Source organism: Lacerta agilis, chromosome 5, assembly GCF_009819535.1.
Source record: "Lacerta agilis isolate rLacAgi1 chromosome 5, rLacAgi1.pri, whole genome shotgun sequence".
In the NCBI taxonomy this organism is placed as follows: Eukaryota; Metazoa; Chordata; class Lepidosauria; order Squamata; family Lacertidae; genus Lacerta; species Lacerta agilis.
This window is the reverse complement of record NC_046316.1, coordinates 66656724-66684319: the sequence shown is the minus strand read 5'-3', so window position 1 is coordinate 66684319 and position 27596 is coordinate 66656724. Positions and strand designations below refer to the sequence as shown.

Genomic DNA, 27596 nt, shown 5'->3' with positions numbered 1-27596 from the left:
AGGAAAGGGCCCGTTACCCGACCGGCCGAAAGGGCTTTCCTTGCAGGGGCGCGCTTGGCGCACGCGCAGTGAGGTGCTCTGGCCCCGTCGTCTCTTCTGCCGACCATGCCGACTGTCAGCGTGAAGCGGGATTTGATTTTCCAAGCGCTGGGCAAGAGCTACAGTAAGTGGGGAACGGCGGGGGCCGAAGGGGGGCTGGTTTTCGCGCTAGCGGGGTTTGGGCATCCCTCGGGGGAATGTGTCCCAAGATCAGGCCTTGAGAGGCTGCTGGGGGTCCCTGCCAGGGAAAGGCATAGCAGGGAAAGGCAAGGCTCCTGCAGGTCGGTCGGTGGGTCGGTGTGGAGTCTGGAGTAGGGAGAGGCTGGGCCCTGGTGGGTGGGTTGTGCGTGTGCCCCAGTAAGCTGCCCAGAGTGGCTGGGGCAACCTAGCCAGATGGGTGGGGTGTAAATAATATTTGTCTCTTAAGATGCCTTTAGCTTCGGGTCAGACTGAAATCGGAGGCATGCCTCTACCTTTCATAGAAAGGAACGAAAGAGGTTTGGTTCATTCATTCCATGGCCAAAGGAAAGAAGCATTGAGTTCCTGGACTGGATCTGTTCATGCAACTGTAGGAGTTGGGAAAAGCAGAGGGCGTTTTGCCCAACCCTTGTTCCCATAGAATCATAGAACTATAGAGTTGGAATGGTCCCTGAGGGTCATCCAGCCCAGCCCCTTGCAATGCAAGCAGGCTCAACACCAGGGGTACTTTTTCCATTTCTGCTTATTTTGAGGTACCAGTGGTTGAAAATCACGGCTGTACATGCTTGGAAGTAGGTCGTAGCTTCATGTGCCTTTTGTTGTTGTTTTAGATTAAGATTTGTTTGTTTATGGTAGCTGTGGGCTTTCCCATTCTATAATAGAAACTGCACAGGTATGTACCGGTAATTGGTACAATGAAGAGGGAAAGAGGTATAATATAGAGTGTGAAAAGGGCTAGATGAGGAACACAAATGGGAGGTTATATGTAGCTGATAAGAATACTTGTCAACTGGCAATTAGTAGGCTAACCATATGTTAAATGCTAGAAAGCACAAAGAGAGATACTATACCAAGTTGCAATATGATATGTATGGATTACGTATGGATACCTTCAATGTTTTAAGGTAGGAGTGGGAAATTAGATACTTTGCAGACCTGGAGTTTTTAATATACTTTCTGGCCCCTTCTGCAACTGAGCAGGTGAAATCAGTTAACCATGAACCATTTTGACATACTGTAAATATTAGTACATGCCAGAATTAATGAAACAAATTCTTTTCCAGCGGATGAAGAATTTGATGAACTATGCTTTGAATTTGGATTGGAACTTGATGAAATTGTAAGTAATTATTTTTATTGACATATCTGCTTGCAAAGATATTTAATTTATGGCATTTGTTGTGTAATCCAGCTGCCATCCTACAAAACTTTATTTAAGACCCTCTTCAATGAACAGCCTACTAGTATAGTGAAACTATACTTTTAGTATACTTTTAGTACTTTTTATTCCATATAATCTTTCCTAAGTTCAGGCTGTAGTTGAACTTGATTATAGTAAGTTAATGACTAAAAGTTTCTCCAAATGGTGAGGTCTGAAAAACCAGTCTGTACAGTATAATTATTTTGCTGTCAAACTCAATAGTGTCTTAGTGAGTAATGACTGCAATTAGTTGTCAGTAGAATTTATAAACTTCCAGAAAAAGGTACAGTATTTGGCTTGTCACTGTTATGTAGCTGCTTCACTATACAATTTTTGCTAAAAAAAAAAAAAAAAGTTGTAATGTATTTGGTATTCTGAGTAAAATTAGTTAGGGTTGTGCTGTCAAACATTTGTATGTCTGACTGGTATAGACAACCATTTCTTTTTAAAACTTCAATACAACTATAGGTGTTTTATTAGTGGTCTGCGCATTTGTATGAAAGGCACATTAACCAAACTCATTTTATATGTATTACTGATTTCAAATCAGTTTCCTATGAAATACGCTTGTTTCATTTCAGACTTCTGAGAAGGACATAATAAGCAAAGAGAAAGGTGGTGAAAAGGCTGAGGGTGCATCAGAAATCATTCTCTATAAAATTGATGTTCCTGCTAACCGATATGACCTTCTTTGCTTGGAAGGTCTCGCCAGAGGACTTCAGGTTTTTAAAGAAAGGTACCGTAATATTTGGAGATGTTGCAAACCTGTTTTATTGGTTTACTAATAAGTGCTTAGGTAAAACACTTCCATTTGTTCTGTTCCTGAACAGCATTTGTGTAACTAGGTCATAGATGCTGAAGTTTCTAAAGCAAGTAAAGCAGATCTACAGAGCACTCCAAATGCGTTGCAATGCGTTAGGAAGCAAGAGTATTGACTTACACACATGCTCTTAAGTCCAGCTCACTATTTTCTAATGTTTTCAAGGAAAAGTTGAGTATTATTAGAAACTTGGTGATTTTATTCTGTTGTTCTATTTGTTTCATGTAACTTGTGTTTGCATTCATTGGATGTCTGTTTATATTTGAGCAACATTTTCCTGCAAAATAATTTGTTGATAGTAGCACCCATTACATCTTACACATATTTCCTCAGCCACTTAGTGAATCCAGTAAGACTTACTCTCTAATCATAGAATGATAGAATTGTAGAGTTGGAAAGGACCCCAGGGGTCATCTAGTCCAACCCCTTGCAATGTAGGAATCTCAACTAAAGCATCCATGACGGATGGGCATCCAACCTCTGCACTTTAATACTTTCTAGCAATAAATAAATAAATAAATACCAACTGTTTCCAGTTGTGTTTAGATGCTTTAGAATATTGAATAACACTTAAACAAAGTTTGGTTCTATTTAAAATATTTAAGGCACAGACTGCTTCTTGCCCTACGTGCATGTGTATGCATGGCTGACTAGAAGGTGGCAGAAGGGAGTTGCATATTTAGGAGTTGCATATGTTGTTTGGAGAGGAGGAGGATCCATGGTCCAGTGCTGTTACTTTTTTGTATATGTCTAAAAATTGATCTTGAATGTCAGTCTCAATGCTTAATATTTTAGAATTAGAGCTCCAAGATACAAGAGGATCACACCACCTAATGGTGAAATTCAAAAGTTGACCATCACTGAAGAGGTAAATAAAACACAACTACATCTCAACATAACACTTCAATGAATATTTGTCACAACTGATGATGATGGGGCCTCTCTTTATAAAGTCTAAAGTCTATGCTTTATTGGATTTAAAGTAAAATTTTGTTAGAGATTTCAGTGACCTACTGCAGAAAGGAAATGCAGCTGTTATCTATAAGCAATTAGTAGTTGGCAGAAAGCCCAGATTGCTCTCTCTCTGACCATTAGCAAGCACCTGTGATTGGTCAGTGGAGTACTTAAAGAACTCAGCTTTCTCTGAGAGGGTGTGGTAGGTGCTGGTGTGTGGCGTTAGGTTGATGAGAGAGAGAGACAGAGAGAGGAAAAGATTTTATGTTTTGTTTCTTTTATTTTGTAAAGTCTGTAAATAGTAACTTATGGATGCTAGTTGCTTCAATCAATAAATACTGTATATAGCTATCCAGTGAGTTCCTGAGTTCCTGCGTTGAGCTGTCTAGTCAATTTCACAACAGCCAGAAGCTTCCAGAAAGGCTGCGTCTAACTCTGCTGTGTCCAGGAATACGTTATACTCCTGACACTAAATCTTCAAAGGTTACGATTGTCTTAAGAAATTTGGCGTTAGCCGTACTAAGGCTTTTGGTCACTGTGTGTGTCTTCAGGAAAATATGCATGTGAGAGGACAAATTAATCTGGATGTCATTTACTGTCAATATTGGCACAGTTTAAACCCCAAGCAAGCAGTTTGTACTGTCTCAGCGAAATGTTCACTTCTTATCTTTGGATTTCAGAATTCTGTGCTGTACAGCAGCTTGCTTTTGAAAAACTCTTCAGTTTCAGACACAGTTTACCATATTGTATGGGTGGTGGGTTGCAGGGAAGGGGTTTGTAGTTTGATAAAAAGCAAATGTAAAGCATCCTCGAGGGGCCCCAGAACTAATTCCATGGTTCTTTGGATCCTGGTCAATCTTTTATTGCTCCTAGGTAGTGTTTCATTATAGAATATGGTAATTTTTTCTTTGTGGATTTCCCCCCTAAAGTGAAAACGAATTGCAAAATATGCTGCGTTTTGGGATTGCTTCATAGTGGCACAATAGAACCCATCCCCTTCTCCAAATTCCCTAATCTTTGTAATGTACCCTTACACATTGCAGACTACTCATGTCCGTCCTTATGCTGTGGCTGCAGTGCTTCGTAATATAACTCTTGACAAGGACCGCTATGATAGTCTTATTGATCTACAAGAAAAATTACATCAAAATATATGCAGGTTAGTTGGCAATAATGCATACAGTTGAACAAATTACTTTTTTTTTTAAATGGTGAATTATCAATCATAGGCAGCATTCACACATTGTGTTAAACCATAGTTAAGCTTCACTAATGTAAAGGTGAACACATAGCAATCTTGTGTACAGTGTGCAAATCACTGCTGCTTCACTTCTCCCCTGCCATGTTGCTGGGAGCTACATCATGGTTTGGTTTAACGTAAACACCCAATCCTGAGCTCACGATTTGTTTTCCTCAAGCAAACCAGGAGCAGTCAGCCAAGAACAAACAGTTGCTACTGCTTACGGTTTGGTCAGAGGAAAAAAAAAAACCCACGAGCCTGGGTTCAGATACAGTGCTACCTCGCAGCAGCAAGAGGGGGGGGGGGGAACGAGCAACTGGATCAATTTCTTGGAAAAGTTGTGATTGAAGAAGAAGGTGGTCTTATATGTTTTCATTATATTTTAAAGCAATTAGCTATTTTTTAAAAAATCAGGGCTAATTGAAGAAGCTTCTTGGATAATTTCCCCCCCAGATGGTCTCGTTTGATATGCATAGTATTGTGTAACACTGAAGGCTGTTTAAGACAACTGGACCACTGAGCAGAAGGGCCATTCCATGAAAAATGAGCCTGATAAGAATGCTAGATGAGCGCTGGACTTTGGTGAGGAAGATTCCAAACGTGCAGTCTAACCATTTTTTTAAAGCTAAAGACAAAAGAAGTTTAGTTTATGGACCTTCTTTTCAAAAGTCTACCCACGTAGTCTTCACAGAAGTGTTCAAGTTAAAAGTTTTCTGATGATTGTCCCACCCGTGACAGCATTTTTTCCTTAATTTTGTATCGTTAAATTTCTTAAACTTAATTTCTGATTGCATAGTTGTAACCAATAAACATTGATTTAAACAGATATGCTGAGTTTATCATTGATTCACCTCCCAACTCACAGAGTTTTTCCATAAATCGAACTTATCTCAAGCTCCATGTCCTTTTTTTGTCCCACCCGTAACAATACTTTTAACATTTAATAAAATTGTCAAAAATATCCATAAAAATAATAAAAAAATTAGTAAAATGTTCAGTATCTTATTAAGAACATAGTTTAAATTTTGGTTGTTAATTTTTATGTATATTTACATTGTTACATGTGTGAATACCAAAAAACATGGTCCAAGTGTCCCACCCGTGACAATGAAATGGCCCAGAAGTGATTTAATATTTCTATAAAGATTATTTATTTATTTATACCCTGCCCATTGGCTGGGTTTCCCCAGCCACTCTGGGCAGCTCTTACCCAAACAGGGCTGCCTTCAGATGTTTTTTTTAAAAGTAAGATAGTTGCTTATTTCCTTGACATCTGATGGGAGAGCGTTCCACAGGGCAGGCGCCACTACTGAGAAGACCCTCTGTGGTATATGTATATTTTAATGAGGAATTTCAGGAGTGGGTGGAATCTTCATTGCTAATTTGTCTTGTTTTCATTTTATAGGAAAAGATCATTGGTAGCAATTGGTACCCATGATCTTGACACAGTCTCTGGCCCATTTACATACACAGCTAAGCCACCATCTGAAATTAAATTCAAACCTTTGAATCAGGACAAGGAATACAATGCTTCTGAAATCATGGATCTGTACAGGGTAGGTGACTACAAATCAATAAGATGTATCTTCAGGGAAAACGCAGGTTTAGAGACACATTGTTCACAATCTAGAACAGGGTGGCTCGCGAAGTGTTTTTTGGCAGCACTCAGCGGCATTCAAGAAAAAAAATCTTAAAGCCTTTAAAAATATTTTTGTGTTATTATTCATGAAAGCACATTTATTTGTGTATTAAATTTGTTTAATAATTAAATATATTAACTATATTAATTGTTATGTGAGTGTGTGTGTATACACACACATATAATGTGTATAGTAATATTACATATATTGTGAGCATTTTAATTTACGATATGGAAATTTAATCGTGTGTGTGTAACTACCCTTGTGGCCCACTTGGTATGAAATTGGACTGCTCTAATTTGGAAGAGATTTTACTTTCTTGGGCTCCATGATCACTGCAGATGGTGACAGCAGTCATGAAATTAAAAGACGCGTGCTTCTTTGGAGGAAAGAAATGACAAACCTAGACAGCATGTTAAAAAGCAGAGACATCACCTTGCCAACAAAGGTCCATATAGTTAAAGCTATGGTTTTCCCAGTAGTAATGTACGGAAGTGAGAGCTGGACCATAAAGAAGACTGATCGCCGAAGAATTGATGCTTTTGAATTATGGTGCTGGAGGAGACTCTTGAGAGTCCCATGGACTGCAAAAAGATCAAACTTATCCATCCTTAAAGAAATCAGCCCTGAGTGCTCACTGGAAGGGCAGGTCCTGAAGTTGAGGCTCCAATACTTTGGCCACCTCATGAGAAGAGAAGACTCACTGGAAAAGACCCTGATGTTGGGAAAGATGGAGGGCACAAGGAGAAGGGGACGACAGAGGATGAGATGGTTGGACAGTGTTCTCGAAGCGACTGGCATGAGTTTGGCCAAACTGCGGGAGGCAGTGGAAGATAGGGGTGCCTGGCGTGCTCTGGTCCATGGGGTCACGAAGAGTCGGACACGACTGAACAACAACAACAATTTGGAAGATCATGCAACTAGTTCTCTGTGTACAATGAGGTTTCATTCCCTGCCCGCCATTAGCTCCCCATACTACATAGGAAACCAGTTTTGGAAGTGACAGTATAAGAAAAATATGACTAAAGCAAAATACATGGAAGAAAGTTACATTGGTGAACCAAACATCATAATGATGCTCAATTCATTTCCCCCCATGCATGTTTTCTCTGGTGAAACTTTGGCATATGTTTTGTTTTTTTTGTCCTAGAAATGAAACACATTTGTTAGAAGCATCAATGTTATGTTTTCCTTTTGTTTAAATAATATCATGGTGCTACAATCGCAGGATGATACATTGCAGTAACTGCTTAGGAAAGAAATGTAAATATTTCTGCTTTATTTGTTTTAGACGGATAGCCACCTGAGGCATTATCTACACATTATTGAAAATGAACCCCTTTACCCAGTTATCTATGATAGGAATGGTGTTGTGCTTTCAATGCCACCAATAATTAATGGTAAGATTGTGCTTCTCTTATTTTGTGTTAATTTAGTACTGTCTATCTGCTACCTCATGACTTTCTTCTTCTTCTGTTAGGGTCTGGTGAAGTTCATTATTTTGCTAATATCAAGACAGTTATGATACTACCTCTTTGCTGAAACCTGTGTTGCATAGTAACCATTTCTGTTGTTGTGTGTTTTTAATCTATTCTCCCGGTCTGATTCTCTCAAATCTATATTAAAAGAAGAATATAAGCTCTGTTTTAAAAGTGTAGAAATCTGAGAAAATGAAATGTAGAGTGTAAATGTAACAAAGTGTCGTTCAGAAATGTACATATTACATCAGTATGCCTGTCAGGACCAAATTGTAACTCTAATTTCAGTGTTCAGTTGAGGTGAAGTCTTTGCTGTATGCGGGAAAAAATGGGCAAGGTCTAGAAGCCTGCCCATATTTTAAATAAAAGCAGTCTTGCAGCATCAAACAACTTCAAATGTCTGTATCTGTATTTTCTAGGGGACCATACAAAAATAAGTCTTAACACCAGAAATGTGTTCATTGAATGTACAGCCACAGATCTTACCAAGGTAAATAAGCTTGATAAAGCAGCAAGATGCTGTACAGTATAATTATGCTGAAAGTATAATTTTGATTTGCAAAGTAAATTGGAAATGGTTCATCTTTGAAGCTGACCTAAACTGCTAGCATACATTAATCTCTAGATATATATATTCACAAAGTCCATATGAGAGTTTAGGGTGGTGTTTTACGGAGCCACCAGATCCTACAATCTCATAGTTGTTGGACTGATTGTTCCTCTGGACATTTAATTTTAGAGCAATAATCCACTTGATGCTCTCGTCTGCCAGCCACATCTTCATCTTCAGGAAAATCAATTGACTTCAACCAATGGGATTGGGTTGGGTAACTCTTTATTGCCTCACTTTTTGGGGGGGATGGGAGCAGATAGTTTTTAAAGGTGATACACTGCTTTATTGTGACCTACATTGTAGTGTTGTATTTAAAACATGTACATGAAACTAAATAGTATATATATAATCTTTTTTAAAGGCAAAGATTGTCCTTGACATCCTCGTCACAATGTTCAGTGAATACTGTCAGAAGCCGTTCAGGTGAGTAAACCTTAACACTAAAAAATAAATAAAAATGTTCATGTCTTCTGTATCCTGCATGTTAAAACATTGTTTGCTTTTCCCTCCTCCAGTGTTGAAGCAGCAGAAGTAACTTACCCTAATGGAAAAAGCTACAATTTCCCAGTGAGTATTGCAGAAGCTATGCAACCAGAGCTTTGTTTTCATAAACGCAAGCTAATAAATACACACTGATGGACCCATAAGCCGTAAGTCATAAGCCATGGTGCATTTTCTCTTTCCCAGGTTGCATTTTAGCTGTAGAGCACTTTGGGTATCGTTTGTTCCCTTGCACTTCATAGAGTTCTTTTACTGGGTAATGTTCCAACTATTTCCCTAGAACTGTCCCACTTACCATCTTCAAGTGTAGTGCCAGCCCAAGACGCTTTGCTACCTGAAGTGGAGCCTAAATGGTTCCCCACAAAGGCCAGTACTTTAAAATGACATGTTGCACCAGCCTGTGTATTCTGCCACTGCCACCCCTACCTTCATCCTGCCACCTCAAGCAGCTTGCTTTACTCTGTCCAGGTAGGCTTTCTGGTCTTCCGCCAACATGCTCTGGATTGTTCTTCTGGCTGCTGAGTGGCACATAAATGCCCTGTAGGTTTTTAATTACGTATGTAGGAGAGTGATACACTTAGAGAGAAAATGGATTTCTATACTCAAAACTTCCTCTCTTCTTTGCAGGAGCTGGCTTATCGTCGGGAAAAGATAAAGCCTGAAATACTGAATAAGAAAATCGGAATTAGGTATGCTAAATCTCTTGTCTCCCTCTGAAGGGTGCACATAGTTCCATTGACAGCATTTGAGTCACATTTTTAATGCTTGCTAGGTTTATACATTTTTAGGATACATGTTAAGGATACAGAGAGGTGCTTAACCCCTAGAGATCCATATTTTATTATGATATATAACCCATTTTTTGGATATCCAGTTAAATATCAAAATACAACAAAAAATCTAACTAAAATAAAATAGTAGCAGAATGAAAATTTGTTTGGTAGAACCAAGAATGCCGTAGATACCATTTTATTTAAACTTCAAGTCTCAAAGTGTTCTGTTTTACATATTAATGAACTCAGTGCATGATGGTACAGGCTAGAGTAGGGGTCAGCAAACTTTTTCAGCAGGGGGCTGGTCCACTGTCCCTCAGACCTTGTGGGGGGCCAGACTATATTTTGGAAAAAAATATGAACGAATTCCTATGCCCCACAAATAACCCAGAGATGCATTTTAAATAAAAGCACACATTCTACTCATGTAAAAACACCAGGCAGGCCCCATAAATAACCCAGAGATGTATTTTAAATAAAAGCACACATTCTACTCATGTAAAAACACCAGGCAGGCCCCATAAATAACCCAGAGATGTATTTTAAATAAAAGGGACACATTCTACTCATGTAGAAACACGCTGATTCCCGGATCGTCCGCAGGCTGGATTTAGAAGGCGATTGGGCCGCATCCGGCCCCCGGGCCTTAGTTTGGGAACCCCTGGGCTAGAGTACTATCATGATGACGTTACAAAATACCACAGTGCCAACTACTGCTCTGAATAAATGTTGCACCCACCATTCTGTAATCATTCTCCTTGGATAGTTCTGAATGGATGTGTACTGTTGCTCCAAAGCTGTACCTTTTTATTTGTTGTTGTTGTTGCTTTATTTACATATCACCTTTTGTTAAAACAAAGGAGTGGTTGAACAACATGCATAACCTTAAAATGAGAAACACAGTCTTGATGCATCATTGAAACACAACCATATTAAACCTATAACATATTATAGCATCCTGTAAAAGCATTCTAAGGTGCCATGTACCATATCATGATATTCCAAAGCACTTGCCATATGTCGTGTTAGTGGGACTCATTTGCGGACAGAAATGCAAGGTATAGTTTTTCTCATTGGGAGGAACAAAGGCAAACACTTTACAATGAAGAAGTGTGCATGCACACGAAAGCTCATACCAAGAACAAACTCAGCTGGTCTCTAAAGTGCTACTGGAAAGAATTTTCTATTTTGTTTCGACTATGGCAGACCAGCACGGCTACCCACCTGTAACTTGACAATGAAGTCAAGTATGGACCCATCCAACATTCTCTACTTGTATTACTGTTCCACTGAAATACTTCTTTAGCTATAGCATTGCTACCAGGAAATCTGTCACTCAGTAGTGGCTTTGTTTGTGGAATGCTCTCCCCACCCTGGCACTTTCATTATACACCTTCAGGTGCCAGGCAAAAATGTTCCTCTTCAACCAGGCCTTTGGCTGATTAACATCCCATTCCCTTTTAAATGTGTTTGTGGAAGGAGGTGGGGGAGCAGGGGTATTATTATTTTATTATTATTTATATTCCGCCCATCTGGCTGGGTTTCCCCAGCCACTCTGGTTTGTGGCGGGGTTGTTCTTGTTTCTATTATGTATATTTTTATATTGTATTTTTATGTTGTGAACTACCCTGAGATCTATTGATGAAGGGCAATACAGTGGTACTTCAGGTTACATACGCTTCAGGTTAAGAACTTTGCTTCAGGATAAGAACAGAAATTGTGCTCTGGCAGTGCTGCGGCAGTGGGAGGCTCCATTAGCTAAAGTGGTACCTCAGGTTAAGAACAGTTTCAGGTTAAGAACGGACCTCTGGAATGAATTAAGTACTTAACCAGAGGCACCACTATATACAAATTAAATAAAAAGGCCAATCATCTCCCATATGTCAGTGCTCAGATTCAGGGGCACATGCTCTCATCTACTCATGCCGCACCAGAAATCTTAATCTGTACAACAGGAGCTGGGAATTGGATCTGGCTATTGGGCCATGTCCTTCCTTCCCATATCATTTGCAGGTCAAATTAGTCAACCACCTGATGTTGCAAAGAGTCCTGCTGATCAGCTGGTTGATAGTACAGAGCAGGGCTCTTGGCAGATCCTTTCAAAGACTGACTGGCTATGGAGCTCCCCATGAGATTCCAGGGAGCTTGAAGTCACCACCAGGATCTGCGTTCTTCTGGGATCAGCTGCACTGCTGTGTTCCCCTGACTGAAAGTGAGAGCAAACCTCTCTTGTTAATGCACAATCTGGAAAACACTTTAAGGCTTGTGGTTTGGATTGGCAGCTGGCATCAGGTGTGGGGTGGGTGGGTTTGGTTTGGGGGAAATGGCCTTATGGGCCAATTTGGGACCCATGCTAAGGAGTATGTCTCTGTTCTACCAAACTTCTAAAACCTTTCTGCTCCTGGGACTGCTCTCTTCCATTTTGATGACAGTGCCATGAATTTTTGAGCTGTTGGAAATACTTAGGTGTCCAGTTCTAAGGTACTTGGGAGATTGGAGATGGTGTGTTGTTTTGTATCACAGGTATGGAGGGGACAACCATGTTGCCATTTGAGCCTTTAGTCATCAGATGCTGTGTGCCTTTATTTCCCTTTATTCCCCAACCTGATGTCCTCCAGATGTTACTAAACTACAACGAAAGCTCATACCAAGAACAAACTCAGTTAGTCTCTAAGGTGCTACTGGAAAGAATTTTCTATTTTGTTTCGACTATGGCAGACCAACATGGCTACCCACCTGTAATTGCATCATCTCTGATAGTTGGCCATGGTGACTGGAGCTGTTGTCCAAAATCAATTAGAAGACACCAGGATAGGGAAGGCTGATTAATTGTATCCAAATATGTGCTGTCCGTCGCAAAGCAGGCTATTCCTATTTCAGGCTGGTTGACCATCTGTCAGGGACATTGTAGTTGCATTGTACCGTACAACACCATAATTATACACTGCTGCACTGCACCATACCACCCCTGATCTCTTGCCCTCAAGAAGTAAAAAGAAAATACACACCAGATAATATAATTCTAGCAGGAGCTCCAGTTAGGAACAGGCACTATTCATCTTTTACTTAGGCTTCACTTTATTGGATGAAGCCAGTCTGTTTGAGATCAGGGACATTTTAATTACTCCACATTGTCTCTTGTGTGCAACTTTTCAAACTCCTATTTGTGTACTTCCTCTCATAAGTGTGAGAGGATAAATGTTGGTGCAAGTTGAGGAGGTAACAATATTTGCTTGAAATGCCAATGCGGGTGTTTGAAAATTACAAGCCAGGTTTTTTGTTTGGTTTAAAAAAAAAAAGAAAATTAGAAGGTCTTAGGGACTTGTTCAACACCAAGTATCATAAGGTTTGCTATTGTGCAGCAGGATACTACCATTTTATCTCCTGGATTGATTTGTGAGTCTTGGCAGTTTTTTTTAGCTTGATCACTGTGAAAATGAAAGGCAGTGGCTTCAGAATGAAACCATGTGATATTTTCCTTTAAAAATTACTCTTGCTTATGTTTTAGTGAGACTCCATCAAACCTTGCAAAGCTGCTCACCAGGATGTGTTTGAAGTCACACGTCATAGCGAATGGGAACAATATAGAGGTTGAAATCCCTCCTACCAGAGCTGACATTATCCATGCATGTGATATCATAGAAGACGCAGCAATAGCGTATGGCTATAATAACATTCAGATGACTATTCCGAAAACATACACCATAGCTAATCAAGTAAGATTGCACCCTTAAGTAAACAGTCTGTATTGTCAGTTTAAAGGCTAGAAGTATGCCAGAAGGGTTCTTAGAAGAAAACTGCGCCTAAGAATTAAAACAATATTCTGTCATGTCTTCTAGCAAGGGGAGTTTACTGTAGCAGGGATACAAAACAGATGCCCAGCTGATCTGAGAAACTCCAAAGACCTGCAGTGGATGGGCTTGGGGAGGGGGGAGGGCAACGTTTAAACCTGGAGGCCATATTAAATCTCTAACTGGGAACTGCATTTCCTCAGTCAAGGCCAGATGTAGCTGTTTGGAATCACCTTTTTTGAAAAGCCGTTTTCGCAGTCATCTCCACGATTTTATGATATTCATTGAGCTGAAAGATGAAAAAATTTATTTTCTGTTCCCTCTAGCTTCCTCTCAATAAGCTCACAGAACTTCTGAGACAAGATTTGGCAGCGGCAGGCTTTACCGAAGTGCTCACTTTTTCTCTGGTGCGTGTTAAAGAACTATTTAAGACTGCTATATAATCAATGAGGATTCAGGCAGCAGCAGTGGTATATGATCATTTTGTCAGGCTCCGATTTGCTAATGTTTCAGTGTAAACAAATTTCACAGCAGTGAAAAGGAATAGTTGGTCTGGTTTTTTGAGTTCTAAGACCCTTGCATGACTTACCTTAGCCTTCTTAGCCTGTCTCTCTCTCATATCTGCCTGAGCTTATCAGCAGGATGAAGAGAGAAAATGAAAAATAAAGAGCCTTCCTTTTTGGAAGTTTGTGGCCAGTAAGGGAGCAAGCTGGCTATGGCACAAGGATGTTCGGAGCGATTCTGCAGAACTGAGGCCCTGTTGGAAACATATTTTCTGTAGAGGCAGTAAGTTATGCTGGTCCTGTCCTTCTACATCAAAGAGAGTGGAGCTTGACTGATAGATCTGCTAATACCTGAGCCAAAAGGAACTCCTCAGGTCCAGTCCAATAACGTCTGGAGGGTCATGCGTTCCACACCCCAGTCTTAGAACATTTCACCAGCTCTTAAAACAGCTGCAATGTCCATTTTTAGGCACAGTTCACTGTTAAATATCTTAACTATTGAAGCTGTAAGCAGCTTGAGACCTGGCTTTCTGAAGGACCAGCCTTTGTCCTAAAAATCTGTCCAAAACTATATATTCTTCGTCAGAGGTTCTCCTTTGAGTTCTGCCACTATTTGAGGGGAGGTGGTTGGGGAGGAAGGACTTGGTGTGCTGCATTTGGCATGCTTTACCAGTGAAGCTCACTGGACAAGAAGTTTGATGAATTTTTGGTTCCAGGCAAATGCTGCTTTTATTTTTTCCAGCATCTTGAATAGCTAGTTTTCATTGTTGTTTTATGGTTTGTCTGGATTATATTCAGATTTCTTGTGTTTTTAAGAGTGCACCGTCTCAGGAGCTTATGCCGGAAGATGGCTAACAAATGTACTAAATTAATAGATAACTAGTGTTGAAATGCAACACTACATGTTCAAATTTAAAAAGTTAAATACAGACCTGCCCGGTTAGATTTAGTGTTGGCAGCCTTCATATCCTGACCATTCCTAGATATTTATTTTTTTGCTATTAGTAATTTTTGAAATTGAGTTATATTTAACTTGGTTGGGTTTAAATTAATTTGTTTCTTTTCATATCAGTGTTCCCAAGAAGACATTGCTAATAAACTGGGAGTTAACATCTCTGCAACAAAAGCTGTGCATATAGCAAATCCCAAAACAGCAGAATTTCAGGTGAGGATTATAAATTGAGTTTTAGGCTAGAATGCAAACCTGCTTGTTGCCTGTAACTCTAAATGAGTTATGGCCAATGAAAAACTTGGATTTACTGTGGCATATAAGTATGAAATATGTCAATCAGAAGCCATTCAGAGGCCATGTTTTATGGCTTGCATTGTTTGTGGTCAGTCCTGAGTATCTTTTGCAATATTTAATTTCAGTCTTGTATTCTCCAGTTTAATAGTATTGCTTTTTTCACAGACAGTTTTAGATAATTACTACATAGCCAGTCCTGCAAATGTTGGTCTGTGTTGGCAGACTGTAAGAGGCTGGGAATTGCTGAAGTGTAGGGGAGAAATAAGGGAGAAATAAATATATTTCCTATTAATGCTGATATTTGACTCTTGTGTATGTTGCCACGTCTTGCTCTCAGTTGGCGATGTTCTTACACCTTTAGAGACAAGTTTAATATATAAAGTTCCCTATGTGCCCTACAGGTGGCGCGCACTACTCTCTTGCCTGGTCTTCTGAAAACTATTGCCGCTAACAGGAAAATGCCTTTACCTCTGAAACTCTTTGAAATCTCTGACATTGTAGTGAAAGATTCCACCACAGGTAAGAGAATCTCAGTTTTGGAGGTCTTTAAGCGGAGGCTTGACAGCCATCTGTCAAGAATGCTTTGATGGTGTTTCCTGCTTGGCAGGGGGTTGGACTGGATGGCCCTTGTGGTCTCTTCCAACTCTATGATTCTATGACTTCAGAAATCAAGGGCATGATTGAGTCCCATCATGAGCACACTGCCCACATGTGATAGATCTCCTGTTTTCCTTCTGCCATGGGTGTGCTCAACCAGTGCATCAGGAGGAATGAGAAGTACCGTGTCCCTGTTCAGCCTTTCCCCTCTGCTTGCTACAGCATAGAGGTATGAGTTGGAAGGCACGAATAGACTTGCCATTCTTCTCCATGGCCTGTTGCATTAGCTGAATGCTCTCATGCCTCCACATAGGTGCAGAAGGAGGAAGAGGGCTCTGGTGAATGTCAGGGAATCCCCTTGCAGGTGGCCACTGTGCTTTTGTGCTAGACTGGATGATACCTCAATTTTGAAATGCTTTTAGCATATACTTAGTGGGTAAAGTTGATGATTATACAATAGCTCTCTGTTTTTATTGAAATGTCTCTCTTTTGAATTGATATTTTAAAATATGCGCTCCTTTACCTATTCTATCCACCACGTTTCAGGAGCCCTATGTAGAGCTTTCCAATTAGATCATTCATGGGTCTTAACTAATCATTTGGAGACCTTGTATAACAACATGGTAAAAAAGATGTACTTCACCCAAATGAAATATGAAATTTTGTTGCTAGAGGGCAGCGTTCACCAATTTTATTTCTCATTGCATTTTCTTGGCTCGCAGATTGTATTAAACAGGTTTTTCAGACAGTGCTTTGAAGTCACTACAATACATATGAAATTTATGTTAATATATTTGGCTGGTCCATTTTTTAAAACACAGCGGAATTGTTTTGTGGAATGACGCCATAGTTTTTGAGTTAGTTAGAATGAACTGAGAAAGCTTAGCTTAGATTTGGCAGCAAACACTCTATTTGGTCTGTAATGAATGAACTTCATAATCAAGTACAATATTTCAAATCTGGATGTCATGAGTGTCTGTGTGTGTGTGTGTGAGAGAGAGAGAGAGGGGGGGGAGGGAGAGACATCTAGAACTGTTAGTACTGCCTGGATATGACTCAGATTTTGGCCAAGTTCTCTCTGTGGTAATAAAACTCTGCCTGGACTGTGTCATTTCAGACTGCAGGTGGAGGTTTAAATTTGTTGTTGTTACAGTATATGCTAGTTGTGTTTTTCACGGCATTTTATATGCTTGGTTCTTCCATTGATGAGGATGAGCCTGAGGCCCTTTGAGGCCTTGTTCAGATCACACTAAACTGTGTATAATTGTGGTGTGTAGGCACTATAGCAAAAATTAGCATGCCAAAGAGAAGGCTAGGCTAAAATGTTTTTTCTTGACATGCTAGATTTCAATGAGTTGGAGTGTTCTTTTTTTTTAAAAAAAAAAAAAAGTCAAAGATTCAGTTTTGGCAACCTCGCAACTAGTCTGAAGTGGTACAATTTTATTTTTGCTTGTTTTTATTTATTTACTTTTATTTAATAAGTTACTACATTCTGTATTTTTTCTTTTGATCTACAGATGGTCAGTGTGTAAATGTAAACAAACACTGATACAAAATTGGATTAAAGAAGGCAAGAGCTATAAAATGCAGTCTGTGCAAAGCCAATAATTTTGGTTTCCTCTTTCTTCTCCAGATGTAGGTACAAGAAACCATAGGCATCTTTGTGCTGTCTACTATAACAAAAACCCTGGTTTCGAGATAATTCATGGATTGCTGGATAGAGCCATGCAGCTGCTGGATATCCCACCAAGTAAAGAGAAGGGATATTATATTAAAGCAGCTGAAGGTAAGGGAAGCACAGAAAATGCCTGGGACCCTACCTGCATGTCGTTGCTGAACAGGTGGATCAGAGCCTTATATACTGCCTAGCTAGTAAAGCAATTATTTGGAGACAATGGCTTCTCTTGTGGTGCAAGCAGAAGTAAGAAGTAATGAATTTCCCACCCCCTCTAGCCCCTTCACCTCCCAAAAAACTCTTCAGAAGTTTGGGGGAACTCTCCTGAACAGAGAGAGATGGGGGCCACATGGCCATTGAAGAGAGGTGAATTTCCCAAAATTGGGGTAAGGAGGACACCTTGTGCAATGTTCCTTCTGGTCGCTCTGTAGTTCTTCAATGCAGCGAAGTGATCTTTCTAACAATACAGATGTTTGGTATTTTATCACAATGGTTGATACAGTGTTGCACCACACTTTCCCTCGTGGAACCGCAGTTGTTCGTGAAGTACAGCGGGTTTTTTTTACTTCATACCATGTGAATGAAACATGAGGAGTTGAATGTCCAATGGACAGTAGCATGAGGCCATCCTTTTTTATCCAAAGCATAAGAATGAGAGTCCCTAATGCACTTTTGAAAATGAGCTGTAAATAGCTCTCTGAGGTGTGTTTATAGTTAAGGGGGGGGGGGGATGGACGGACGGACAAAGTGCCTGTGTCTTTCAAAGTTATGTTGAGCTACAAATTTCTAGTAGCTTTTATAAAAGAGGGAGGGAGATGAAGCTTAGCTGTGTAGTTGTCAAGCAGTCATTAAAATTGCACTTTAAATTGCGATAAGGATGCGCTTTTGTTTAATTCCTGTACTTCAGTCAGTGTGTGCATTGCAAGTATGTGACCTCAGTTAAAACTTTGTACATCTTAAATATAAAAGCCTTGCTAAGATCTGTATAATGATCTAACTCATTTCATAATGTTGAAAAGGTGTCTGTTTACTGTATATGTTCGTTCTTGTTCCATATGTGTACACCATGGTTATTAGATCACCTTCTGTTCCCGTAATACCTAAATATCCATTAAGTTAATCTCAGGGTCACAACCTTTTTGCCCTTGCAGCAACACCTGTGCAACAATTACAGATGCTTGAAAATATGGGTGAAATTGTGATGTTCCCCAGGCCTTCACACTGATGTTTAGTGTAACTGGAGCCCTGCAGTAAATTGGGAGAGAATTTTAGCCTTGAGTGATCAAGTTTTATTAAAGATGAAACCATACTCCTTTCTGAAAGGACTCTGGGACAATCCCAAATATTTACCATCTGACACTTATTAAGAATCATAAATACATCTCCCAAATTTAGCATCCCTTTCAAAAACTTAATTGCAATTTTCTAAATTAATTTGCTAAGCGATATGAAACAAGCTTTCTGTTGAAATTAGCAGACTATTACTGTAAACTACATTTTGCATAGCTTAGAGACTGTTACATGCTGTCTTTACATTCAGTGTTCCTTGATTAATCCATAAATAGATTAAATATACGTTTACGGGCACACGTGGACAAGAAGCTTCCCCTTCCCCATACTTGCTTTTTCTGTCTAAAGGCCTGAATGGTTAAACTTTTAGAATATCAAACTTGAAATCTTAGTGCAGTATTCAGGGTTCAAGTCCCTTTTCGGGCTTGTCCTTTTTTCTGTGAGGTATATGCATAAGGCCTGCTGCTTTAGAAATCCTGAGAACTGTCCAAAGGTACATGATACAGCTCTAATACAGAATCTAAGCATGTCTGGTCCTGTAAGCTGCTTGGATAGAAAGCTGTTTGGGAACCATATCTAAGCATCAATGAACTCTTCAGAGGAAGAGCAGGGTTAGGTAGGGTTAAATGGAAGAAATACATTTTAAAATCCTCCCATGATTTTCAAAAAGTAGAGATCTTTGCTCAAAACAGAAGATGCCTCCCCATCCTCTCCAGTTAAAAGGATCTCTCATAGCTAGAAAGAATCACAGCATAAGGCTTTAGAGAGAGTTGCTGGCAGACGAGATGATATCTACTCTTTTCATTGCACAAGCAAAGCTCTTTGGTTATGTAAGGTTCCTTCATCAGGTTTCAGTTGATTCTGTCACAAGCAATCATGTACTGCAGACCCTTCAGTTCAGGAGGGCCTCTTGGTGTTCTGGAGAGCATTTTGAGGGTAGCAGGTGGGCAGGAGAAAAATATCAAGACTGCAGTCTCTGCTATCTTTGTAGGATCTGCTTTGCACAGACACCAGGTTCCATGTGTGACCCTAATAATGTAGATATGCTTGGAAGCCTGACAGCTGAGATGTAAATGCCTCATTTTAAAGTCTTGGACCTTGCTTCAGTGCTCATTGGGAGAGTTGTGCAATAACGCTGGTGATGCATCTCAACAGTGTTCCACTCTTTCTATTTCTGGGCTCCATTTGTTTAATTGAAGGTCTGGTGCAGTGTGGAAAATGTAATGACAGTAAATCGCAATGACAGCTTTTCATTTAAGGTTTGGCTGGCAGTAAGACAGTTATTTACAATTTTTGAAATATGCGCTGCACATTTGTATTACCATAAAATGGAAAACAACTCTCACGACTACAAGATAACCTTTGTTGTAATGTACCAATAATCTGAAGGTCATTTTGAGATGTCCACCTGGCCAGACCCATTGATCACGCTGCACTTAGCACTTGATGAAAATGTTAAATAGTAGTCTCAGAAGCAACCAGTCTCAATGCTGTTTGAGACCTTTCACAATAGGATACACTCTCAGTTTACTCCGTTGATTATTACACTGAGGGACAGTTGGTAATTTGGAAGGGACCCCCCACCCCTCCCTCTCGCAATGTGTTTCCAGAGCAGGGATTACACCTCAGTTGTTGTTTTTTTTCCATTTCTGAGCCTATGGCCATTTTCAGTATAATCTCCCACAGGTCATGCTGGGGGCTCCAGGCGGCGGTGGTGGTTAAATTATTGCCAGGTCCACCACTAGTTCTTTGATTGGCCACAAGGCAGTTTTCTGCATCCTGCCATTTTTCCTTGGAGTCTTGGAGATTGGTAAAATGTGTCAGAAGTTAAGCTGCAACTTTTTTTTTAAAGAAAATAAAATAAAAACATGCTGTAGTAATAAACTCTTAACAAAGAAACCAAAATATGAAACATTTGTATTTGATTTGTCACACTATAATCTATAGTTTGTAATGGTTTTTGCGTTACAAATGTGTTGCAGGCTGTTTTAGTCAGGCATTATGCAAACCTAATAAGCTAGTTTTCTGCCATATATGTGTGTGTGTGTGTGTGTATAACGGCAGCACAAATCTCTTATATTTCTTAAAGCCTGAAAAATGAACTACTGAACCTTATAAATCCTACAGTAACTTGAGTCATAGGAACAACTGCAAGCTGGTGAACCAGCTTAAATGTTTATGTGATGGCAAGTGTTTAGGGTGATACAAAGGGAGAGAACCTCCCACCTACTGCTGCATATGATCTCTCCTATCCTATTATGAATTGGTTCTAACTGATCCCAGGGCATTGTCAGAAGGCACAAGATGAGGCAACCTTGCTTAAACTAAACAGTTCTGATACTGGGCAGTGCTTGGATGGGAGGCCGTCTAGAAAGTTTCTATATTCATCTGTGGAAATGTGTAAGTTAGTGACCTCCCAGGACAGAGGTTTCCAAACTGAAGCGTGAACTGCCAGTGGTCCACAGAATGTCTGTAAAAATATGGTTAAAATTTGTACCACATCTAACCTATTGCATTACAAGTGCTACAACAGGTGGAAAAATCCAGCAGGACCCCCAGTAATTTTCAAGTGGTCCATGGGGATAAAGTTTGGGAACCACTGCCCCATGGGGATTGGAGTCCTCAGGGAAGATAAGTGGTTGCTGGCCAGTGTGAGAACAGGATGCTGGACTAGTTGGCTCCAGGAGGGCTCTTCTTTAGTTTAGTTTAGTTTAGTTTAGTTTGTTTGTTTGTTTATATATTGCCTTTTCTCCAAGGAGCTTAAGATGGCATCAGCACTGTGTGACTTGCCTAGATTGGCGTGGAAGATTATATTAGGGTCAGAATTTAGACACACCAACATATTTAGCAAGAACTATGATAGCCTTTTTTAGTGGCTTCAGTGACAGACAAAGCCTCACAAACACTGTGCCCTCACCTCCCTGCCACCCCAATATTAAACTTACAACAACTCTATGAGGTGGGTAAAGCTAAGAGATGGTGAGTAACCCAAGGCCACCCATTGAGCTCATGGTTGAGTGGGGATTTGAACCCCAGTCTCCCAGGTCCCAGCCCAACATGCCAACATGACTCATGTTCATATTTTGACTTGATTTGTCATCTTTTTGTTGCTCTCAGACAGAGTCGTATCTGTGAAGCGTGCTCACAAGAAATCAGTGGAAAGCTGGCACAGTGTTTGTGAGGCTTTGTCACTGAAGCCACTAAAAAAGGCTAGCATAGTTCTTGCTAAATATGTTGGTGTGTCTAAATTCTGACCCTAAAATATAATCTTCCACTCCAATCTAGGCAAGTTGCACAGTGCTGAAGCCATCAGCAAAATCCATTAATAAATATACTGAGACATCTTCCCTCCCACACAAGCCCCAGTTGTTCTTTGAGATGTTCCCATTAAACTGTCAGCATTACCTTGAAGATATTCCAGATGAATTCTACCCTAGCATTTGGATCCAGTGGACCAGATAAACTTCCTTAGAATGAATAATTATTGCAGTATCACTTTGCGTCTACGCATGGGGTCATTTCTTGCTGAGACTGACAGTATACTATTAGAGCAATTTTGACACTTCTGTTCAAATTGTTTGTAGATTGGCACCAAAATTTAGCGCTCTTCAGACAGTGATGGTGAAGCAGTTATCTTCATATGCTAATGTTTCTCATTGTCTTCAGCACCACCAAATAGAGCACCACAACATGCCCCGTAATGGAGAACTTTGTTTGCTATTTTCTAATCATATGAAAAGTCTCATGCATTCAAGGTAACTAGCAAGTGTTTCTGCATCCATGGAGTACATCTTGTCTTAGGGATCACAAGGGTAGAGAACTTCAGACATACCTAAGTCTGTAGGAAGAACAAACCAACCTCTGAAATACTGTCTGTTTACACTCCACAGAGAAGTAAGCCTGCCTATAATATAAGCACCCATTTGACACCCAGCAGCTCTGTGTATAAGGTATGATTTATGGGTGGAAATTATGGGTGTGTTCTGTTGCCTCAGTCCCCCTCCCACTCTTTCCACATGTTGGCTTTGTACAAAGTTTTCAGTCATCTGCCCAGAATTACAATGATACATTTTCCTTCAATAAGTTCATTGCAGTAAGTAAAGAAGTGTGTAGGATTCTGCATTTGAAGAACACAACTCTAGTATTTTGCATGGAAAAACCAAGTCTGTGGGCAATTTATTTTTACTGTCTCCATAAACCATGGTTGCTTTTAGGTGTGTTTGATCGACTGTGTGATCTATTGTTGATAAGCTAAATTATATTTTACATGGAGTTAACACTGGGAAAGGGACGTGGGTGACGCTGTGGTGTAAACCACTGAGCCTTGGGCTTGCCGATCGGAAGGTCGGCAGTTCAAATCCCCGCGACGGGGTGAGCTCCTGTTGTTCGGTCCCAGCTCCTGCCAACCTAGCAGTTCGAAAGCACGTCAAAATGCAAGTAGATAAATAGGTACCACTCTGGAGGCAAGGTGAATGGCGTGTCCGTGCACTGCTCTGGTGTCTCCAGAAGCGGCTTAGTCATGCTGGCCACATGACCCAGAAAAACTGACTGTGGACAAACGTCGGCTCCCTCGGCCAGTAAAGGAATATGAGCGTTGCGACCCCAGAGTCGTTCGTGACTAGACTTAACTGTCAGGGGGCCCTTTAACACTGGGAAAGTGCAGAAGGTACCGGTAGTGAACTTCAGATGTTAATCAGTGGGAAATAGCTAATAGAAACTTTGGCATGTATTCAACAACAAACTTTCTTACAGACGTTACAAAACAATTATTATTTATTATTATTTATTGAATTTATATACCGCCCTATACCCGGAAGTCTCAGGGTGGTTCACAGAATATTTATTCAAAGCACTGCAGCACAAACCTCTTGCTTCTTGAAAATAGTTCAGGTCCCCTAACTCCAGAATGGACAGACTAGGTAATTATTCCTTTTCACTTTGTATCTTCTTACCTGTTCAGACTACCACACCTGTCCCACTGATTCAGATGTACAGTAAAAGATTTTTCTTTTTGATGTTCCCTAGAGAGATCAGAGGCTGCTCTTGAATTGACGGATTAGGCTTGCATTTATTAAGCACTTTGGGGGCTATTAACTGTTTCACTTCCAGCATAAGCCATTTATTCAGATCAGATTTCCTGTTCTGCAAGTGGTAATTTTTTATTTATTTATTCTTTTTTTATGGCAGTGTGTAACTAATGCCAGTTTGAGAATATTTGAGTGCGCAGAGTATAGTGTTTTCTCTTGCAAAACCATATTTAATCATGGACAAGATTTATTTGCCGTATAGAATGACCAGCAAAATTATTGCTTTTGTGCTACAGAGAGAATATGTAACTTCTGTTTATGTATGGGCTCCTTTGGGAGGAAGGGCAGGATAAAAATCAAACAATAATTTACATAGTAAAATTTAGGAAAGCTTAAACACTTTGCTATGAAACAAGCAACAAATAAAGATTTCATTTTAATTCCTGAAAGATTGAAGTCATTTTATGTATTTAGTAACATATTTTTTCTGAACTGGCATTTCAAAGTTTTGACCATCACATTTTGATACATATTACAAAATATTTGGGTGAAAACTCTTCCAAATCTAAGCTTTATGGATGTAACTTGTGTGGTTTGAGTTTGCTAAACTTCTGGAACAGGAGCAGCCATGGAGGATTTCTATAGGCTTTCTGGAGAACCATCAGAGAATAAGTTGTTTGCTGGCATGACTATCGCTGTTTCTTTGTGTGCACCATATTTCAGTCGTCTGGTTTGTTCCAGTTATGTTCAGGAAATAACCATTTATCTGAGGGAAAATGTTACCAGGGCTTCAGTAGTCATGTTGAATAACATGTCTCCTGCCTTAAGTGTTGACTTCTGATACTCTCCCCCATCCCCTTATAAGAATATAATTGTTATGATCTCTAAAGCTTTTCCCAACTCTGACTCAATACCATCCCTTTAATCTTCTTCTCCCAAACATGGGAAGAAAGGAAGGAATTGGGAAGAGAAGAAAAGCCATGCAAGGTGTTTGACCGGCAAGCACACAGAGAATTCAACAAGCCCTTTGAAGGTCAATTAGCCAGAAAATGTGCTAAAAACTAGGTACTTGATTGGATTAGTGACCAAAGATACGCCCTGAACAATCAAAGTGGTCCTGCAGTCTGAATACACAGGCAATTATTGGTTCTTAGGGGCATAGTGTAAAAGCTTTAATAATAGATTCTTTGAACTTCAAAGCATTTTAGAAGCGATAATTTTACTATAAACTGTGATTTTTGTCTCTTGCTTGCATGTAGTGTTCCTACGACAAGGCTACCTGTAGTTTTAGAGTTTCTGTTCCCACAATGTATGTGTGTGTGTGTGTATCTGAATTAATTACAAACCACTTGGTGCCTTGCCCATTTTTAGTTACAGGTTATAGAGATAGTATACCTTCAACTGATAGTCTCAACCTTTGGGGTGCCCTGGGACACTTTAAATATTCTCTGTCTGTGGCAATAAGAACTTGATTTTGTGGGCATCAAAGTAAAGTTCAAACATCTGAATATTCTTACGATGGAAATTGTTCAAGGCCATAAAAGAAACGAGGGGAAAGTGACTTGGCAGTGGAAAATTCAGAGCCTCATCTAACATTTCTCAGTTACTACATCAGCTGGAACGCTGCTCTCGGGGGGGGGGGGAACTGGGGGAATGGAGGGCAGGAAGCAGTGGCCGTACTAGGAGGGAGGGCCAAGGGTCAGCATCCTCATGGGGGAGTCCCATTGCACAAGGTAACCACCGGCGCTGCTGGCTGACTGGGGAGGGAGCTCTACAGAGCTGTAGTGACGGCCCATGGCAGTGTCCCGATTTTTCCGGTGAGGTGCGAGGGAGCTCTACAGGGTTGTAGTGACGGCCCACAGCAGTGTCCCGATTTTTCCGGTGAGGTGCCAAGAGAGGTGCACCACTGCCCCTGACTTGCGCCCTTAGCAGGGGCTAACCTACCCAACCCCTCGATACACCTCTTGCAATCTTTCATCTTCAGAAATTGTGAAGGTTGTAGCTTTGGGTGCAGTGCTCATCCCCAAGTTTCTGCTCTCTTTAACACAGTAAAGTCTTTGATTGATGACTATTAATGCAGTTTTTGTTTGGCAATAGATTCCCATCACAATTTTCGGGGGTGGGGAGAGATTTAAAAAAATGACCTCATCTTAGAGTTCTTCCCATGTGGGGACTGTGTTGCACGAACATTTCACTGCATTAGAATTACATGGTAAAGTTACTGTGTGACATTACCGTGAGAAAAAGAATGCATGGATTGGTCATCTAGTTTTATTAGTTTCAGAGGATTTGAATGGGTTACAGGAGATTTTGATTACAAATGGGGGTGTAGCAAGAGACAAAATCACTTCAGCTGCAAGCGGGTAAGCCTTTATTGGTGCCATTTTGTCTATTTAAGACTAGTAGTTCCATTTCACTAATCATCATCTGCCCACAGAACATTGCCCACGTATATATGAATGACCCCTTTCTCGCACCTACCTCCTTCCTTATTTTGTGGGAATCAGTTCATCAAACCAGGAATCACAGTTAACTATAGAAGCCTGTTAACATGTGCATTTGGGAAACTCGGTTAATGGCTTCCAAACAAGCCGGGATAATAAGTCATGATATGAAGTTGTCTTAATATCCTTGTTGCTTGGAAGCCATTAACCATAGTTTCCTGCCTTGAATGTAACAGCCATTTAATATTAAGTCTGGCTCCATGGCTTGTTTCTCCTCTTGCATGAAGAGAAGGTCAAGCAGCTGTGTACAGGGGCTCATTCATAAGTCTTATTTAGCTGAATTATGATTTGCCCAAGCATTGACATATTTTGTTTCACGATACATGAAGCAGCTTTGGTGGATTTCATCATTCTTATTCACTCTGTGCAAAAGCTTGTAACCTCTACACTGAATGTAGAATCAAAGAACTGTAGAGCTGGAAGGAACCCCAAGGCATAATCTAGTCCAACCCCTTGCAGTTCTCCCTGGAAATGTGAAGCATGTCTACTTAAGGATTCATCCCCCACCCCGCAAAAAATTCTTCTCTAGCATTAATAAAATTGGGCAATGATAAGAGAAACAATCTTTCATTGTTTTAGCAGAAATTATTCTTGTGTAACACGCTTCTGCTCTTGACGTTTACTTAAGGTTTAGTGCCCAGAATGGCTGGGGCAACCCAGTTGGATTGTTGGTGTACAAATAATAAATTATTATTATTATTATTATTATAAACATTAATTTCTTTTTTTCCCCTTCCCTCTTTTCTTTCAGACCCTGCTTTTTTCCCTGGGCGCTGTGCTGAGATCTTTGCAAAAGGGCAGATTATTGGGAAGCTAGGAGTACTCCACCCTGACGTGGTCACCCAATTTGAGCTCACCATGCCCTGCTCTGCCCTAGAACTCACAATTGAGCCTTTTGTGTGAAATCCTGACAGCAGCATGCTTCTTCATCCCACATAGTTCTGTTTCCAAGATGGTCTGTTTCTACCATTGGGCCCTGTCCCTAATTTTAATAAATTAGGCAGTGAAATAGACAAATCTTGTTTTGCTCTTTGACAAATGTTCTTTCAGTGCAATAATACTGCCTTCAGGTTTTTTTAGGGCTTTTCTTAACAGATTGAGCCATCAGTCAGATGTAAAAAAATAAAGAAGTTCAATATATTACCATGAATATATATGGGCAAAGAACATGATCTGTTCTCCAGAATGTTCCAGAGGCTGAATCTCAAACTGTAACGGATTATAGCTGCATAACAGGAATCACATTCTTTTATTGCATGAAATAACATAATTGATTATAGCAAATGTTGAACAAATGTGAACAGAACTGAGGAATTAAGCTTTCTTTGTACTGTATAGGTTTGATATGAACTCTGCAGGGTTGAGAAATGTGCATTTCTTGTAAAGTACAGTTTTAGAGCAAGATTTCTATAATAGATACTCTTGTCTGTTAACCTGTTTTATTGTAAAGAAGGGATCAAAATAAAACTTGAAGGTTCTGTATTTATATACACCTAAGTTCCCGTG

General features: G+C 40.1%; 1 protein-coding gene across 1 annotated transcript; it reads left to right on the top strand.

The window, feature by feature from the left end:
- Positions 1–35: 35 nt before the first annotated feature.
- Positions 36–27582, top strand: FARSB (phenylalanyl-tRNA synthetase subunit beta). The gene is made up of 17 exons (XM_033150252.1): positions 36–163; positions 1302–1357; positions 2020–2174; positions 3054–3126; positions 4256–4371; positions 5858–6008; positions 7384–7492; positions 7990–8060; positions 8545–8606; positions 8699–8750; positions 9312–9373; positions 12966–13173; positions 13575–13655; positions 14824–14916; positions 15399–15516; positions 17228–17380; positions 26842–27582. The coding sequence occupies exons 1-17, from the start codon at positions 106–108 to the stop codon at positions 26991–26993; spliced, it is 1770 nt and encodes a 589-aa protein (XP_033006143.1). The 5' UTR covers positions 36–105; the 3' UTR covers positions 26994–27582.
- The last annotated feature ends 14 nt before the right edge of the window (positions 27583–27596 follow it).